Source organism: Cherax quadricarinatus, chromosome 68 (assembly GCF_038502225.1).
Source record: "Cherax quadricarinatus isolate ZL_2023a chromosome 68, ASM3850222v1, whole genome shotgun sequence".
Taxonomy (NCBI): domain Eukaryota; kingdom Metazoa; phylum Arthropoda; class Malacostraca; order Decapoda; family Parastacidae; genus Cherax; species Cherax quadricarinatus.
The window spans coordinates 11,818,530-11,835,970 of NC_091359.1; the positions used below are offsets into that span (position 1 = coordinate 11,818,530).

Sequence of the window (17,441 nt, forward strand, 5' to 3'; positions counted from 1 at the left end):
ATCATGAAACACGACTTTTAAAAATATCACATGTGCAGCGGGAACCAGACGATAAAAGGTACAAAATACCGACATGATGGAAAAACAGACATAAATGCCGTATAATGTGATCCTTTATTGATTACGTTTAGCCCACACAGCGAGTTTTATGAAGTCACAAACATATCTACTTGGACAAAGACTACAATGAGCATGTATGAAGTGGAGAATGTTGGGGAGGTAGGATTTGAGAGGGACATTCACGGGACGGGCAAAGAAGTATCTTGTTATGTAGGATAACGATGAAGGAGTTTAGCCAGAACAACCTCGTTTACGACATAGATGAACCCCTTGCTAGGAAACTTCTTCGTTAAACTACATAACATACTCGCCCATCACTTGCAGGTCCGTCTCAGCTCCATCCTCGCCAGCATTATCCACCTGACTTTCCACCAAGTATATACTCATGTGTTCTTTGTCCAGGTAGTTCCATTTGTGACTTGATAAATTTACATTAACAAATTTTAAATTAGCATATATGCACAACCGAAATGATTTAAGAGAACTAGTAAACACACACATGAACAGTTGGGTCGTTAACCGCAAGGAAACCCTGCACACTGCGACTAAAACTAAGATGTTCTACATTACGTACCCCTGAAGGACGCCAAGTCGGTAGCACAGAGTGGCCTTGACGATAGACAGAGGTGGGGCTAAGAAGCCATTATATAAAGCCACGATTCCAACTCATCAGTAGCTCATATCCTGAGAACCATCACAATGGTGGGACACCTTTACCGTGTTGTATTGAGTGTGTGTGTGTGTGTAAAATTGGTTTCTTAGCAAAAAGTCATTTATATGTTCAAAGATATATTTTTTGTGTTAATGTAAAAATTCATAATTTTGTACCAAAGAACCTTAGAAAACTTACCTAACCTAATAAGCGCAATTTAATTTATCCTAATCCAACTAAATATCTTTTAGAAAAGTTTACAATAATTTAATAAACAAACACATTGAAATATATTTTTTTCGTTAGGTTCAGAATGATTTTTGCGAAATTATTGCATACACAAATTTTTCCTTGCTTTATTCGACAAGAAGAGCTTTGCTATTCAAGGCAAAATCGCCTTGAATATATATATATATATATATATATATATATATATATATATATATATATATATATATATATATTCAAGGCGATTTTGCCTTGAATAGCAAAGCTCTTCTTGTCGAATAAAGCAAGGAAAAATTTGTGTATGCAATAATTTCGCAAAAATCATTCTGAACCTAACGAAAAAATATATTTCAATGTGTTTGTTTATTAAATTATATATATATATATATATATATATATATATATATATATATATATATATATATATATATATATATATCGTGCCGAATATGTAAAACTGGTCAATTAGCAAGAACTCATTTAAAATTAAGTCCGTTCTAAAATTTTCTCTTATACGTTTAAAGATATATTTTTTTCATTAATGTTAATGTAAAAAATTTTAATTTTGCACCAAAAGAATCTTAGAAAACTTACCTAACCTTATTATAACAAGAACAATTTATTTTAGCCTAACCCAACTATATATATTTCAGATTTGTTTACAGTAATTTAATACTAAACAAAGTCAGTGAAATATATTTTTTTCGTTAGGTTCAGAATGATTTTGGCGAAATTATTGCATACACAAATTTTCGCTTGTCCTATATGGCAAGATGAGCGTTGCTATTTAAGCCAAGATCGCAAGTTCTGCCTATTCGGCACGACATATATATATATATATATATATATATATATATATATATATATATATATATATATATATATATATATATATATATATATATATATATATATATAGTGAACTTTAGTGAAGTGAACGTTACAGTGTCTTATAAAATGTCTGAATGAGACAGTGTTTCTTGATTCTGAAACATTTATATATACCTCTTATTAGTCTGGCATGTATTACAGAAACTGCTGTTGATCAGCGTGAGTGCTGCCCTCCTGCTGGGTTCCTGCAGAGCTGGTGGTCTCTACAACCGTGGCTCCTCCATCGGAGTCATCTCTGGTGGACATGGAGTTGGTTTAGGAGGCGGCTTAGGAGGAGGCTTCGTAGGAGGCTCTCATCTCGGTGGAGTTACCTCTGACTTTTCTTCACTAGGTGTTGGTGGGGGTTATCCTGGCGTGGGTGGCGCCTCAGTCACTACTAAAGGCATCGGTGGCCTCGTCAGATCTACAGTTACAAAGGGCATCGGTCACTCTGGTATTGGTGGTTCATTCGTAGGTCACGGTGGCTCCCTGGGAGCTATTGGCGGTTCGTTAGGTGGTGTAAAATCTTCCTTAGGTGGCATTGGTATTGGAGGTATTGGAAGTTCCTTAGGTGACATTGGTATTGGAGGTATTGGAAGTTCCTTAGGTGGTCACGGTGGCTCGCTGGGAGGTATTGCTGGTTCATACGGTGTCAGAGGCTCCTTAAGTGGCATTGGTGGCTCCCTGGGAGGTACTGGAAGTTCCTTAGGTGGTGTAAAAACTTTCATAGGTGGCATTGGTGGTCACGGTGGATCCCTGGGGGGTATTGGTGGTTCATACGGTGTTAGAGGTTCCTTAGGTGCCATTGGTGGCTCCCTGGGAAGTATTGGAATTCCCTTCGGAGGTGTTAAAAGTTCCTTAGGTGGCATTGGTGGGTCTCTTGGTGGTCACGGTGGCTCCCTGGGAAGTGTTGGCACTAACTTTGTTGGTGTGAAGAGTTCATTAGGTGGTCATGGTGTCTCCCTGGGAGGTGTTGGTGGATCCTTCGGTGTCCGTGGTGGACGAGGTGGCGCATATGGAACATATGGAAAATAAATGAACTCATTGGTAAAACTTGCAGCGTAACTGATAATAAAATTTCTAATTATTTAGAAAAAATTAAATTGATTATCAATAAAATCTTTGAATTCCTCTATGTAATTATATATTTCTATCCTTATAACATTACACACACACACACTGCCTTGGTAGGAAACGGCTGATGTGTTTCTATAATATATATATATATATATATATATATATATATATATATATATATATATATATATATATATATATAATGTATATATATATATATTATATATATATATATATATATATATATATATATATATATATATATATATATATATATATATATATATATATATATCAACAAACCGGCCGTATCCCACCGAGGCAGGGAGGCCCAAAAAGAAAAACGAAAGTTTCTCTTTTTAAATTTAGTAATTTATACAGGAGAAGGGGTTACTAGCCCCTTGCTCCCGGCATTTTAGTTGACTCTTAGGACACGCATGGCTTACGGAGGAAGAATTCTGTTCCATTTCCCCTTGGAGATAAAAATAAATAAGAGCAAGAACTAGAAAGAAAATAGAAGAAAGCCCAGAAGGGTGTGTATATATATGCTTGTACATGTATGTGTAGTGTGACCTAAGTGTAAGTAGAAGTAACAAAACGTACCTGAACTCTTGCGTGTTTATGAGACAGAAAAAAAGACACCAGCAATCCTGCCAGCATGTAAAACAATTACAGGCTTTCTTTTACATTCACTTGGCAGGACGGTAGTACCTCCCTGGGTGGTTGCTGTCTACCACCCTACTACCTACAATTATATATATATATATATATATATATATATATATATATATATATATATATATATATATATATATATAATTATTTTTATTAACATATCGGCCGATTCCCACCAAAGCAGGGTGGCCCGGAAAAGAAAAAATTTCATCATTCACTCCATCACTGTCTTGCCAGAGGGGTGCTTTACAGTACAGTTATAAAATTGCAACATTAACACCCCTCCTTCAGAGTGTAGACACTGTACTTCCCTTCTCCAGGACTCAAGTCTGGCCTGCCGGTTTCCCTGATTCCCTTCATAAACTTTACTTTGCTTACACTCCAACAGCACGTAAAATATTAAAAACCATTTGTCTCCATTCACTCCTATCAAATACGCTCATGCACGCTTGCTGGAAGTCCAAGCCCCTTGCACACAAAATCTCCTTTACCCCCTCCCTCCAACCTTTCCTAGGCCGACCCATACCCCGCCTTCCCTCCACTACAGACTTATACACTCTCGAAGTCATTGTGTTTTGTTCCATGCTCTCTACATGTCCGAACCACCTCAACAACCCCTCCTCAGTCCTCTGGATAATAGTTTTGGTAATCCCACACCTTTTCCTAATTTCCGAACTACGAATTCTTTGCATTATATTCACACCACATATTTTCCTCAGACATGACATTTCCACTGCCTCCAGCCTTCTCATCCTTGCAACATTCCTCACCCACGCTTCACACCCATACAAGAGTGTTGGTACAACTATACTCTCATATATTCCCCTATTTGCTTCCCCGGACAAAGTTCTTAGTCTCTACAGACTCCTAAGTGCACCACTCACCCTTTTCCCCTCATCAATTCTGTGATTCACCTCATCCTTCATAGACTCATCTGCTGACACGTCCACTCCTAAATATCTCAATATATTCACCTCCTCCATACTCTCTCCCTCTAATCTGTTATTCAATCTTTCGTCACCTAATCTTTTTGTTATCCTCATAACCTTACTCTTTCCTATAATCACTTTTAATTTTCTTCTTTTACATACCCTTCCAATTTCATCCACCAACCTTTGCAACTTCTCTTCAGAATCTCCCAAAAGCACCGTGTCATCTGCAAAGAGCAACTGTGACAACTCCTACTTTGTGTTTGATTCTTTATCTTTTAACTCCGCACCTATTGCCAAGACCCTAGCATTCACTTCTCTTACAACCCCATCTACAAATATATTGAACAACCACAGTGACATCACACATCCTTGTCTAAGGCCTACTTTTACTGGGAAATAATCTCCCTCTCTCCTACATACTCTAACCTGAGCCTCACTATTCTCGTTAAAACTCTTCACTGCTTTCAGTAACCTACCTCCCATACCATACATCTGCAACATCTGCCACATTGCCCCCCTATCCAGCCTGTTATATGCCTTTTCTAAATCCATAAATGCCACAAAAACCTCTTTACCCTTATCTGATTATATATATATATATATATATATATATATATATATATATATATATATATATATATATATATATATATATATATATATATATATATATATATATAATTATATTATAGAAACAGCCGTTTCCCACCAAGGCAGGGTGGCCCGAAAAAAAAAAACTTTCATCATTCACTCCATCACTGTTTTGCCAGAGGCACGCTTACACTACAGTTATAAAACCACAGCATTAACACCGCTCTTTCAAAGTGCAGGCACTGTACTTCCCATCTGCAGGACTTAAGCCCGACTTGCCGGTTTCTTTGAATTTATTCATAAATGTTACCTTGCTCACACTCCAACAGCACGTCAAGTCCTAAAAACCACTTGTCTCCATTCGCTCCTGTCTAACACGCTCACGCAAGCTTGCTGGAAGTCCAAGCACCTCGCACACAAAACATCTTTTACTCCCTCCCTCCAACCTCCGCTAGGCCGACCCCTATCCCGCCTTCCCTCCACTACAGATTTATACTCTCTCGAAGTCATTCTATTTCCTTCAACCCTCTCTACATGTCCGAACCATCTCAGTGATGCCTCCTCAGCCCTCTGGATAAAAGTTTTGGTAATCCCGCACCTCCTCCTAATCTCCAAACTACGGATTCTCTGCATTATATTCACACCACACATTGCCCTCAGACATGACATCTCCACTGCCTCCAGCCTTCTCCTTGTTGCAACATTCACAACCCATGCTTCATACCCATATTAGAGCGTTGGTATATCTGTACTCTCATACATTCCCTTCTTTGCTTTCATGGATAATGTTCTTTGTCTCCATAGACTCCTCAGTGCACCACTCACCTTTTTTCCCTCGTCAATTCTATGAGTCACCTCATCTTTCAAATACCCATCTGCTAACACGTCCACTCCCATATATCTGTACACATTCACCTAGTCCATACTCTCTTCTTCCAATCTGATATCCAGTCATCCATTACCTAATTTTTTTGTTATCCTCATAACCTTACACTTTCCTATATTCACTTTTAATTTCCTTCTTTTACATACCCTACCAGACTCATCAACCAACCGCTGCAACTTCTCTTCAGAATCTCCCAGAAACACGGTGTCATCAGTAAAGAACAACTGTGTTAGATTCTTTATCTTTTAACCCCACACCTCTTGCCAACACCCGAGCATTCACTTCTCTTACAACTCCATCTATAAATATATTTAACAACCATGGTGACATCACCAATCCCTGAATAAGGCCTACTTTTACTGGGAAATAATCTCTCTCGCCTACATACTCTAACCTGAGCCTCACTATCCTCGTAAAAACTCTTCACTGCTTTCAATAAACCACCACCTATTCCGTATATATATATATATATATATATATATATATATATATATATATATATATATATATATATATATATATATAATTTCTATCTGTAGGGGTTCCAGTTTATGGACTGGCAAGAATGTAATTGAACTGACCATCACAATGGCAAGGAGACATAAGTTATATCAGTGGTTCCCAAACTGGGGGTAAATTACCCCCTGGGGGTAATTTAACCATTTTTGGGGGGTAATGGAGGGGTGACAGAAAAAAAGTTATGAATTCTGAAAATCAAGAAAACAATGCGGTACCCGGTATGAGGATTATTGTTAACTTTGTCTTAGTATATAAAGTTGTAAAGCAAACCTATTATAAGTAAGTAATAAAGTTAAACCAAATAACAATAAACATCAAAAACTAATATACAGTATTAGAAAAGAAGAAATATATAGCTAAGTGTGTGGAAACCCAAAAGTATTTTGACAAGTATGCTTCAGGACAAAAGTCACTCAGTAGCCCAGATCGACCTGTCCAGTACGCGTCACTCATTTCCTGAGGCTGCCTCTATTTCACACTGTCAGTTTATCTGTGAGCATCAGCCGAGGTAGACATAAGCTGGTATGTATGTGTACTGCCCTGTGCAGTATATAGTTAGTATTTACCCACTGTTACTGTGAATTTGTAGCTATTATTAATTTTATATATAATGTATGTGTGGTTCTTACGTTTTCAATGGTTTTGCTAGGATTAGCAGAGTATGCGAGGCTGTATACGTTCACTGTAGTCTCGCGCTACACGGTGCTCTTGTGCTGACAAGCATGATACTTGCAGCCTGACAATTTTGAATGTATGCGTGTGTGCTTGCATCAGTAAACTTGTGTTAGCTGCCATGCGAGAAATTATGTACCTTGCGTTTTGCAGTGTATGCATGGATATTCTTCTTTTTCTGCAGATTGAACAAGAAAATGTCCAAAAAGCGCACCTACACTGACGCCTTTCTTCGCCATGGCTTTGTGAATTTAACTTCTGGTGGAGAGGATCGGCCACAATGTGTGGCATGTCACAAAGTGTTGACAAATGAAAGCCTCAAGCCATCAAAACTCTCAGCTCACCTCCAGAAGTGCCATCCAAATCTTCAAAATAAGGATCAGGCTTATTTTCAGCGCCAGGCTGTAGCACTGAAGAATATCCAGTTCGGCTCATCTGGAATTCAAGCCCTAAAGCTTCAAGCTGCGGTCGAAGCATCCTACTGTGTTGCATATAAAATTGCCGAACAACAGAAATGCCACACCATTGCAGAGAATCTGATTATGTCTTGTGCATACAAGATGGTAAGCAAGGTATGTGGGGAGGATCAAGCGAAGAAACTGAGTGTCATATCTCTATCAAACAACACCATCCGCTGACGAGTCGATGACATGGCATCAGATATCCTGTCCCAAGTTACAACAGAGATCAAGGAAAGCTCATATGGCAAATTCTCCTTGCAATTTGATGAATCGTGTGACGTAGCCAGTTGTGCTGTTCTCCTTGGGTTCGTCCGTTACGTCCACCAGGACAAGATCAAAGAAGAGTTCCTATTATGCGAGGATCTGCTGACAACCACAAAGGGAGAAGATGTCTTCAATATCATCAACAGTTTCTTTACCAAGAATGGATTGGATTGGAACAGCGTTCAACAGGTAGGAAACGATGTTTATATAAAGTCTAAATTAGTATAAATACAATGAATTACACGGCATACAGTCATATACAGTTTTATTTATTGTACAAGTAACTGTAGTGTAGCTAATATTTTGTACATGATTCACACAAAAAATATCGTGCCTGTCGTACTGAAATACTCAAGTACCGAAATAATTAATTAAAACCATATAATTATAACGCAAAAGATAAGTAACAATGACTAACTGACGCAGTCTATAATAATTTTTCTTTTTATTCCAGGTCTCCGTCGATGGAGCACCGTCGATGATGGGTGGTCATCGTGGATTACGGGGCCTCATACAAGCTATCAATCCAGAAATTTCTGTAGATCACTGCATCATTCATCGGTACTCTCTTGGATCGAAAAGCCTGCCTGGTAATCTGAAGTTAGTGTTTGAAGATGTGTTGAAAATCGTCAACTTCATCAAGTCCAGAGATGTGAATTCGCGCATATTCAAGGAGCTGTGCAAGGAAATGGGAGAGCAGTATCAAGTTCTGCTCTACCACACCGATGTTCGCTGGTTGTCACGAGGCAAGGTTGTACGTCGAGTCATTGAGCTCCGAAAAGCTGTTCAGGAATTCCTGGAACAAAAAGGATCTCCTTTTGCTACCAAGTTCACCGATAAGGAGTGGCTTGCTCGACTTTGTTACTTGGCTGACATATTTGCGGAGCTGAACAGTGGTAATCTGCAACTCCAGGGCCGAAACACGACTGTCATTGATGCCCATCACACTGTGACTGCATTTCTGGGGAAACTGAGACTCTGGATTCGGCGCTTGGAGAAAGGAGTGATCGCCCAGTTTCCCACCCTAGACCAGTTTGTTGAGGAGAATAGTCATGATACTGGATCACTTCTACAGACCATCAACAAAGAAATGAGCGACCATTTGAAGGGGCTTGAAACAAGCATGCATCACTACTTTCCAGAGAGTGACCAAGAAACAGCCACTCTTCAGTGGATCATTCATCCCTTCTCTGTACCTGATGATGCCATTCATGATGATGATTTCCCTGCAAAGGAGGAGTGGATCACAATGCGAGCCAATGAAGCCTTGAAAATCGAATTCCAAAACCAAAATGCAGATTCCTTTTGGATTTCACGACTACCTGACTCGCCAACTCTGTCCAAGAGAGCCTTGAAGTTGTTGGTATCATTCTCAACAACGTATCTGTGCGAGAAGGGCTTCTCAACTGTGCTGGGTATGAAAACAAAAAAGAGGACTCGCTTGAATGTTGCAAATGATACCAGGCTGGCATTTTCAACCACGAGGCCAAGAATTCCTAAACTAGCTTCAAGCATGCAACTCCATCCATCCCACTGATGTTCTCGACATCTTTGGTAATAGTCATTAGAGATGCACAATGTTCAAATACAATAAATAAAAGAAAATATCTCAAGTGTTTTAATTTAGCCATATATATCAATAATAACAACATTTTGTGAAAGGGGTAACATGCTTTATGTGGCATGTTAAATTGGGTAACAAGCTGAAAAAGTTTGGGAACCACTGAGTTATATGGAACCTTGCACAGGTGTGTCCTTACCCTTTATGGATTAGTATTAGCTATAGAAATATTTTTCAACCCAGTTCTAAGTTAGGAAAAGTGTGGTTGTAATACAGTAGAATGGAGGAGAGGTTTAGTGCCGACGGTGCACTAGAAGTGTGTGATTCGGGATAACACAGTTTACTTCATCTAACAGCCGTGTCTTGGAAGCTTAGGATCAGCTTGGGTAAAATGTCAGAGAAGCTGAAGCTCTGTGATCTCCACAACTGTATTGGCAAGACTGGTAGATGCTGATTCTAGGTAATAACGTCTGTGCAGCTCCTCCTCTGATATGATGAGTCATTTCGTTGTTATTCCTGTGTATAGAAGAGGCACAGTTACACATGCCTCTATTTTATACATCTGACCGTTACATGTGCCTTGTTGGATACTTGTAGCAACGTCACTACTAAAGGTATAAGGTCTCAGCAACCATAATACCAGATGTGTAAATTATTAACCCTTAAATGGTCCAAACGTATATATACGTTTTTTCAACATCTGAAAGTATGTAAAAAAATGTTGATCTTCTTTTTTGTTTTACATTTGAAAACGTGTAAAAAAAACTTTTATCTACATTTTTTTTGTTATATTTGAAAATACGTAAAAAAAAGTAGATCTACTTTTGTAGCAATACGAATTTGAACGTCGATCTGTTTGGACCGTTTAAGGGTTAAGATAAGATTTCGTTCTGATTTTTAACCCCGGAGGGTCAGCCACCCAGGATAACCCAAGAAAGTCAGTGCGTCATGGAGGACTGTCTGACTGGGACCTTATCAAAAGTTTTTACCGAGACACCTCAACCCGACAAGCAGCCACTAATATATTTTTAACTCTTATCCTTTCTAAATGAGCTATTTTCTGGAGATGGGGTCGAATCATGATCACTCGGTGAACTGTTACATTCGATTGGTACAAACTTTCTGTGAGAGCAAGGAATAATACACATAAACACACTTCTACATGTGTCGGATTAGTTGGGTTGTTTATCTGGAGAGAGTTCCGGGGGTCAACGCCCCCGCGGCCCGGTCTGTGACCAGGCCTCCTTAGGTCAGTGTCCCAGGATGCGACCCACACCAGTCGACTAACACCCAGGTACCCATTTTACTGATATGGAACATAGACAACAGGTAGAAAGAAACACGTCCAATGTTTCTACTCTGGCTGGGAATCGAACCCAGGCCCTCACCGTGTGAAGCGAGAGCGTTAACCACCAGGCCACCAGAGCCCTGTGTGTGTATATGTAACTGCAGGCTGCTACGACAAACAGCCTAGCTGACCAGTCAGTCAACAGGACTGAGAAGATATAAAAGCCCTGGAAACCAGTCACAGGTAAATCACACGTAAAATAAAATCAGTACGAATTTTCTGAAGTATTGCTTTAATTTAGAAAAAGATGAACTGTATCAGATTACGACTAATGTTACGGTTGAGAAATTCGCTGTAAAAAAAATTGACAGCGTATTGGGTGCATTTTAAACATTGCCTGGAATATGGCTGCGAATCTTATTGTAACCTTCACGGCTGAGAGGACAGATCATAAATAATGTTACTTGAAGCATCATATGTTCATGACTAGCTTTGGAGTTTACTTAATTTAGATATCACAAAATCAAGGGATATCAATTTTAAGAATCAGATCTAAACATATGGTAAATATCAAATTAATAAATATAAGAGAATAAAGAGTATAAACAAGGAAGAGAAACTAAACAAGGAAGAGAAACTAGACTTTCCTGTGTAATAATGAACGGTCATAGTTGAGTTACTGTTTCTAATTTTTTTATTCTGTGTTCGTTTTCTTTTTTTCTCTATCTCTTTATTTCACTAATATTAATTTTTTGTTTAGCATATATTTAGATCTCATAATTATAATAATTTTTTTTTCTGATTTTGTACAATGTCTGATTAAGCAAATTAACAACGAAACTATTGAAGAATTGCTTCAAGCAAGAGTGCTGGGTTTCAACTTCCTCATATATATATATATATATATATAATTATAAAAGGTCGAAGGAGACTCGAACCTACGAACCTTGAGATACGGTGAGTAGAGCACTGCATACCTTAATACACTGATTCAGTACCCTGGCGCCCAGCTAACGTTAGACGTTTTGATCCAAGGCAGCCAGCCTTCAGTCAGGTGGTTTCAAATTTTTTACATTGTAAAAATCTCTCGTCGGTCGACACATGCAGTGGTTGAGATGAAAAGCTTAAAACCACATGCCTGAAGGCTGGCTGCCTTGGGCCAAAACGTCTAGCGTTATCTGGCCGCCAGGGTGTTGGACCAGGGTGGTACGGTGGTGGAGCACCGCGTACCTTGCCCCAAGGTTCGTAGGTTCGAGTCTCCTTCGACCTGAGATTAGTATTTGTGAAAATTTCGCCTGTTCTGCGAATTCTGAAAACAACCAAACACGCATACACTCACACACACACACAAGGGATAAAAGTTAAAGTAATATACGGGAATTTAAAGTTTTATTAAGACTGCATTTCTATCTAATTAGAAAATCAATTATCAGTTTCATTACAGCCTTTAGTAGTGTGGTTAATTACTTTCCATACTTACCGTATAGTCCACGTCCACCATGGCCACCGAAGGAGCCACCAACACCACCGAAAGAGCCACCAAAACCTCCCAGGGAGCCACCGTGACCACCTAAACCAACACCAACTCCAATACCTCCCAGAGAGCCACCACCAAAACCACCCTTGATGCCGCCATGACCGATGCCCTTACTAACAGTACGGCTAACGAGTCCACCGATGGCTGGCGTAATGATTGCACCGCCACCCACGCCTTTGTAACCCCCGCCAATGCCACCATGACCAAGTCCAACGCCACCTCCAAAGCCGCCGCCTCCGAAGCCGCCGCCTCCGAAGCCGCCGCCTCCGAAGCCTCCGCCTACTCCTCGAAAGCCTCCTCCTAAGCCGCCGCCTAAACCAACTCCATGTCCACCAGAGATGACTCCGCGGGCGTAGAGACCACCAGCTCTGCAGGAGCCCAGCAGGAGGGCAGCACTCACGGTGATCAACAGCAGTTTCTGTAAAACATTGATACATATAAGTTAGACAAGAATATAAACATTTAAAAATTATAATGAAACTATTTCAAGTTCAGCACACTAAACATACCAATAATTATATGTATATATATATATATATATATATATATATATATATATATATATATATGTATATGTATATATATATATATATATATATATATATATATATATATATATATATATATATTATATATGTCGTGCCGAATATGTAAAACTGGTCAATTAGCAAGAACTCATTTAAAATTAAGTTCTTTCTGAAATTTTCTCTTATACGTTTAAAGATATATTTTTTTCATTAATGTTAATGTAAAAAATTTTAATTTTGCACCAAAAGAATCTTAGAAAACTTACCTAACCTTATTATAACAAGAACAATTTATTTTAGCCTAACCCAACTAAAAATATTTTAGATTTGTTTACAGTAATTTAATACTAAACAAACACAGTGAAATATATTTTTTTCGTTAGGTTCAGAATGATTTTGGCGAAATTATTGCATACACAAATTTTCACTTGTCCTATATGGCAAGATGACCGTTGCTATTTAAGCCAAGATCGCAAGTTCTGCCTATTCAGCACGACATATATATATATATATATATATATATATATATATATATATATCAAGATTCAATCACTACACATCAGGAAAGACGTCTTACCATGGTTAGGGTTCTCAGGATATGAGCTGCAGATGTGGAGGAGTTGTCAGCTTATATACTGCCTGAAGGGCCTCACCTCTGCCCATCGTCAAGGCAACTTACTGCTACTGACTTGTCGTCCTTCAAGGGTAAGTATCACGCGGGGTTTCCTTGCGGATAATAAACTAACTGTTACTAGAGGTATCCACTATATTCGTGACGTAAGTTCATTCGTTGATATGCGTATGTGTATGTATATATATATATATATATATATATATATATATATATATATATATATATATATATATATATATATATATGTCGTGCCGAATATGTAAAACTGGTCAATTAGCAAGAACTCATTTAAAATTAAGTCCTTTCTGAAATTTTCTCTTATACATTTAAAGATATATTTTTTTCATTAATGTTGATGTAAAAATTTATAATTTTGCACCAAAAGAATCTTAGAAAACTTACCTAACCTTATAATAACAAGAACAATTTATTTTAGCCTAACCCAACTATATATATTTTAGATTTCTTTTCAATAATTTAATACTAAACAAACACAGTGAAATATATTTTTTTCGTTAGGTTCAGAATGATTTTGGCGAAATTATTGCATACACAAATTTTCACTTGTCCTATATGGCAAGATGAGCGTTGCTATTTAAGCCAAGATCGCAAGTTCTGCCTATTCGGCACGACATATATATATATATATATATATATATATATATATATATATATATATATATATATATATATATATATATATATAATATATATATATAATATATATATATATATATATATATATCGTGCCGAATGTGTAAAACTTGCGATCTTATCTTAAATAGCAACGTTCATCTTGCCATATAGGACAAGCGAAAATTTGTGTATGCAATAATTTCGGCAAAATCATTCTGAACCTAACGAAAAAAATATATTTCACTGTGTTTGTTTAGTATTAAATTATTGTAAATGTATTTAAAATATATTTAATTTGATTAGCCTAAAATAAATTACGCTTGTTATAATAAGGTTAAGTAAGTTTTCTAAGATTCTTTTGGTGCAAAATTAAAACTTTTTACATTAACATTAATGAAAAAAATATATCTTTAAACGTATAAGAGAAAATTTTAGAAAGGATTTAATTTTAAATGAATTCTTACTAATTGACCAGTTTTGCATATTAGGCACATTATATATATATATATATATATATATATATATATATATATATATATATATATATATATATATATATATATATATATATATATATATTGCTTAAGAATTCACAAGAGGGCAAAAATTATTTACAAACATGATGGAAGGAATAGGCTCATAAGTGTCCCTGTTCGCAGATGATGTGAAGTTAACGAGGAGAATTAAATCAGATGAGGATCAGACAGGACTACGAAGAGACCTGGACAGGCTGGTCAAACACGCCAAGAAATTAGAGAAAGTGTAAAGGTTTGCAGCAAGGTTAGTTCCGGAGCTTAGGGGAATGTCCTACGAAGAAAGGTTGAGGGAAATCGGCCGCCGACGCTGGAAGACAGGAGGGTCATGGGAGACATGATAACGACATACAAAATAATGCTTGGAATAGAGAAGGTGGACAGAGACGGGATGTTCCAGAGAGGGGACACAGAAACAAGGGGTCACGACTGGAAGCTGAAGACTCAGATGAGTCAAAGGAATGTTAGGAATAGTATTTCTTCATTTATAGAGTTGTCAGAAAGTGGAACTGTCTGGAAAGGGAAGTGGTGGAGGCAGAATTTATACAAAGCATTAATAAGAGGTATGATAAAGCTCAGGGAGCAGGGAGGGAGTGACCTAGCAGCGACCAGTGAAGAGGCGGATCCAGGAGCTAAGACTCGAGCAGTGCAACTACAATTATACGAGTACACACACACACGCGCACACACACACACACCACACACACACACACACACACACACACACACACACACACACACACACACACACACACACACACACACAGAAAGACCGCAGTCGTCAGGACTCGATACTGCTACTGGGACGGTCAAGATTCCCAGAGAGATTGAAATATGAATCTATACTTGAGGCTCACTGACGTACCCGTGTTGTGAAAGAAACATGGCTTGTGAACCAGGCTGCCCAGCTGATGTGGCAGTTGTCTGGCTGAGTGGATAAGAGCACTGCCTGGTAATCTTGACCGTCCCCAGTAGCACTGTCGAGTCCTTCTGACTGCGATCTTTCTCTATATATTCCCGCTTGTTTCTGCGTGGTGCATTGATTATATATATATATATATATATATATATATATATATATATATATATATATATATATATATATATATATATATATATTGTTGACTATTGTCAACCATCCAGCTTTGGTGTTACCCTGCGACTCTCTTCATTATCACAACAGCTGTTGTTATTTAAGGCTATTCCTCCAAGCGTGCTCCGTGAGTAAATGTATTTTCGCCAAATTCTCCCTTTCGGTTCATGATTACTGCTGAAATTCATGATGGATATTATACATAGGAAGCATGCAAGTATTGTAGCTCTTAGAAAACATGTTGATTTGAGTATCAGACAGATCGCCGAAAATTTGAGGGTATCAAAGTCAAATGTTGGTCGGATTCTGAAGAGAGCTAATTGTGGAACGCTGCGTCGAAAAAGATGTAGAAGAAAACGCAACACAACACATCACGATGACAAGATTATCAGAAATAGTGTGAAGGGTCCCGAGAAAACCAGCAAAGATCTACCGAGATATTTGCCTTCTTTAAGTAGGCAGAACTGTCAGAAAGCCTGTGAGGAAATAATTATTGACTTGTGTTATGAAGGAAAATGAATGCAGTGGGTACTGATAGTAAGGGATGGACGACAGATGAATGGAGAAGTTATGTTTTCAGATGAAGCGCATTTTGAAGTACATGGGTTCAGATCAATGGGAGCAAGACGGACCAAAGGCGAATCTCTTCTGAATGGACACATTCAACAATCGCCAAAACACACACCTAAGATGATGTTCTGGGAAAGTTTTACTGCTAAAGACCCTGTACAGCTTGATATATTGAGGGAATGATTAACAGTGACAAATACAAGGCAATACTAGCAACTCATTTTCTTCCCATTTTGGATAGAAACTTTCCTGACTGAGAAGGCATTTTCCAGTAGGATCTTCCACCATGTCACATTTCCAAAAAAAATCTGATATTCTCGAAGAAAGTGGGCTAAACGTTCTAAATTGGCCTGGAAACACTCTTGACCTCAACTTGACTAAGAATCTATGGGTAATAACCAAATGCATGATCGAGAAACAGGACTGTTCTGTGGAGAAGCTAAATGATGCTGTCATTAGGACGTGGTATCACGACGAAGGACTTGTTAAAATGTGTTCAACATTGGTTGATTCTATGCCAAAGCGTGAAGCAATGCATATAACAGCAAAGAATGGTCATCTCTCTTCTCAGATCACTTATCTGTCATATCATTGCTGTGTATTTTTCAAATAAACATTAATTTTATAAATGTCTTAATTTACCAACGTCCCAGTTAATATGCACAGTACTGTATATAGTGTGGTGTGTAATGGTACAAGGGATAATGATAATTATATACAGGAATTTTAAGTTTTATTAAGACTGCATTTCTATCTAATTAGAAATTTAATCATCAGTTCCATTACAGCCTTTAGTACCGTGGTTGATTATTTTCCATACTTACCGTACAGTCCTCCATGTCCACCATGGCCACCGAAGGAGCCACCAACACCACCGAAAGAGCCACCACCAACACCAATACCAACTCCAATACCTCCCAGAGAGCCACCACCAAAACCACCCTTGATGCCGCCATGACCGATGCCCTTACTAACAGTACGGCTAACGAGTCCACCGATGGCTGGCGTAATGATTGCACCGCCACCCACACCTTTGTAACCCCCGCCAATGCCACCATGACCAACACCGAGGCCTCCTCCGAAGCCACCTCCGAAGCCTCCTCCGAAGCCGCCTCCTCCGAAGCCACCTCCTCCGAAGCCACCTCCTAAGCCGCCTCCTAAGCCGCCGCCTAAAC

General features: G+C 38.3%; 4 protein-coding genes across 6 annotated transcripts in view; 2 read left to right on the forward strand and 2 right to left on the reverse strand.

Moving 5' to 3' along the window:
• The first annotated feature begins 737 nt into the window (after positions 1–737).
• LOC128697614 (uncharacterized) lies at positions 738–2,945 on the forward strand. Of its 3 annotated transcripts, none has more exons than XM_070099503.1 (3): positions 738–762; positions 1,973–2,417; positions 2,541–2,945. In XM_070099503.1, exons 1-3 carry the CDS (start codon positions 760–762, stop codon positions 2,843–2,845), a joined length of 753 nt encoding a protein of 250 aa, XP_069955604.1. In that variant the 5' UTR covers positions 738–759; the 3' UTR covers positions 2,846–2,945. The 3 variants fall into 3 exon arrangements, with proteins under 3 accessions (XP_069955604.1, XP_069955603.1, XP_053645419.2); XM_070099502.1 differs by having other exon boundaries at positions 1,973–2,354; positions 2,418–2,945; XM_053789444.2 differs by having other exon boundaries at positions 1,973–2,945.
• Positions 2,946–7,267: 4,322 nt separating this feature from the next.
• LOC138854764 (protein FAM200C-like) lies at positions 7,268–9,479 on the forward strand. Its single transcript, XM_070099684.1, has 2 exons — positions 7,268–8,076; positions 8,342–9,479. Exons 1-2 carry the CDS (start codon positions 7,813–7,815, stop codon positions 9,422–9,424), a joined length of 1,347 nt encoding a protein of 448 aa, XP_069955785.1. The 5' UTR covers positions 7,268–7,812; the 3' UTR covers positions 9,425–9,479.
• Positions 9,480–12,112: 2,633 nt separating this feature from the next.
• LOC128705963 (uncharacterized) lies at positions 12,113–13,452 on the reverse strand. Its single transcript, XM_053801037.2, has 2 exons — positions 13,378–13,452; positions 12,113–12,691 (listed from the first exon to the last, which is right to left on the reverse strand). The coding sequence occupies exons 1-2, from the start codon at positions 13,378–13,380 to the stop codon at positions 12,200–12,202; spliced, it is 495 nt and encodes a 164-aa protein (XP_053657012.2). The 5' UTR covers positions 13,381–13,452; the 3' UTR covers positions 12,113–12,199.
• Positions 13,453–16,982: 3,530 nt separating this feature from the next.
• The window catches only part of LOC138854727 (uncharacterized), an 815-nt gene continuing 356 nt past the window's right edge, over positions 16,983–17,441 (reverse strand). The window contains exon 2 of the mRNA XM_070099504.1: positions 16,983–17,441. This exon is cut by the window's right edge and continues 100 nt beyond it. Coding sequence (XP_069955605.1) covers positions 17,074–17,441 — 368 coding nt within the window. The 3' untranslated portion in view covers positions 16,983–17,073.

Bases quoted from the DNA above. Each gene is read 5' to 3' on its own strand.
- LOC138854764 (XM_070099684.1), top strand. From the start codon at position 7,813: ATGGCATCAGATATCCTGTCCCAAGTTACAACAGAGATCAAGGAAAGC. The intron at 8,077-8,341 runs GTAGGAAACGAT...TTTTTATTCCAG, and splicing joins ATTGGAACAGCGTTCAACAG to GTCTCCGTCGATGGAGCACC.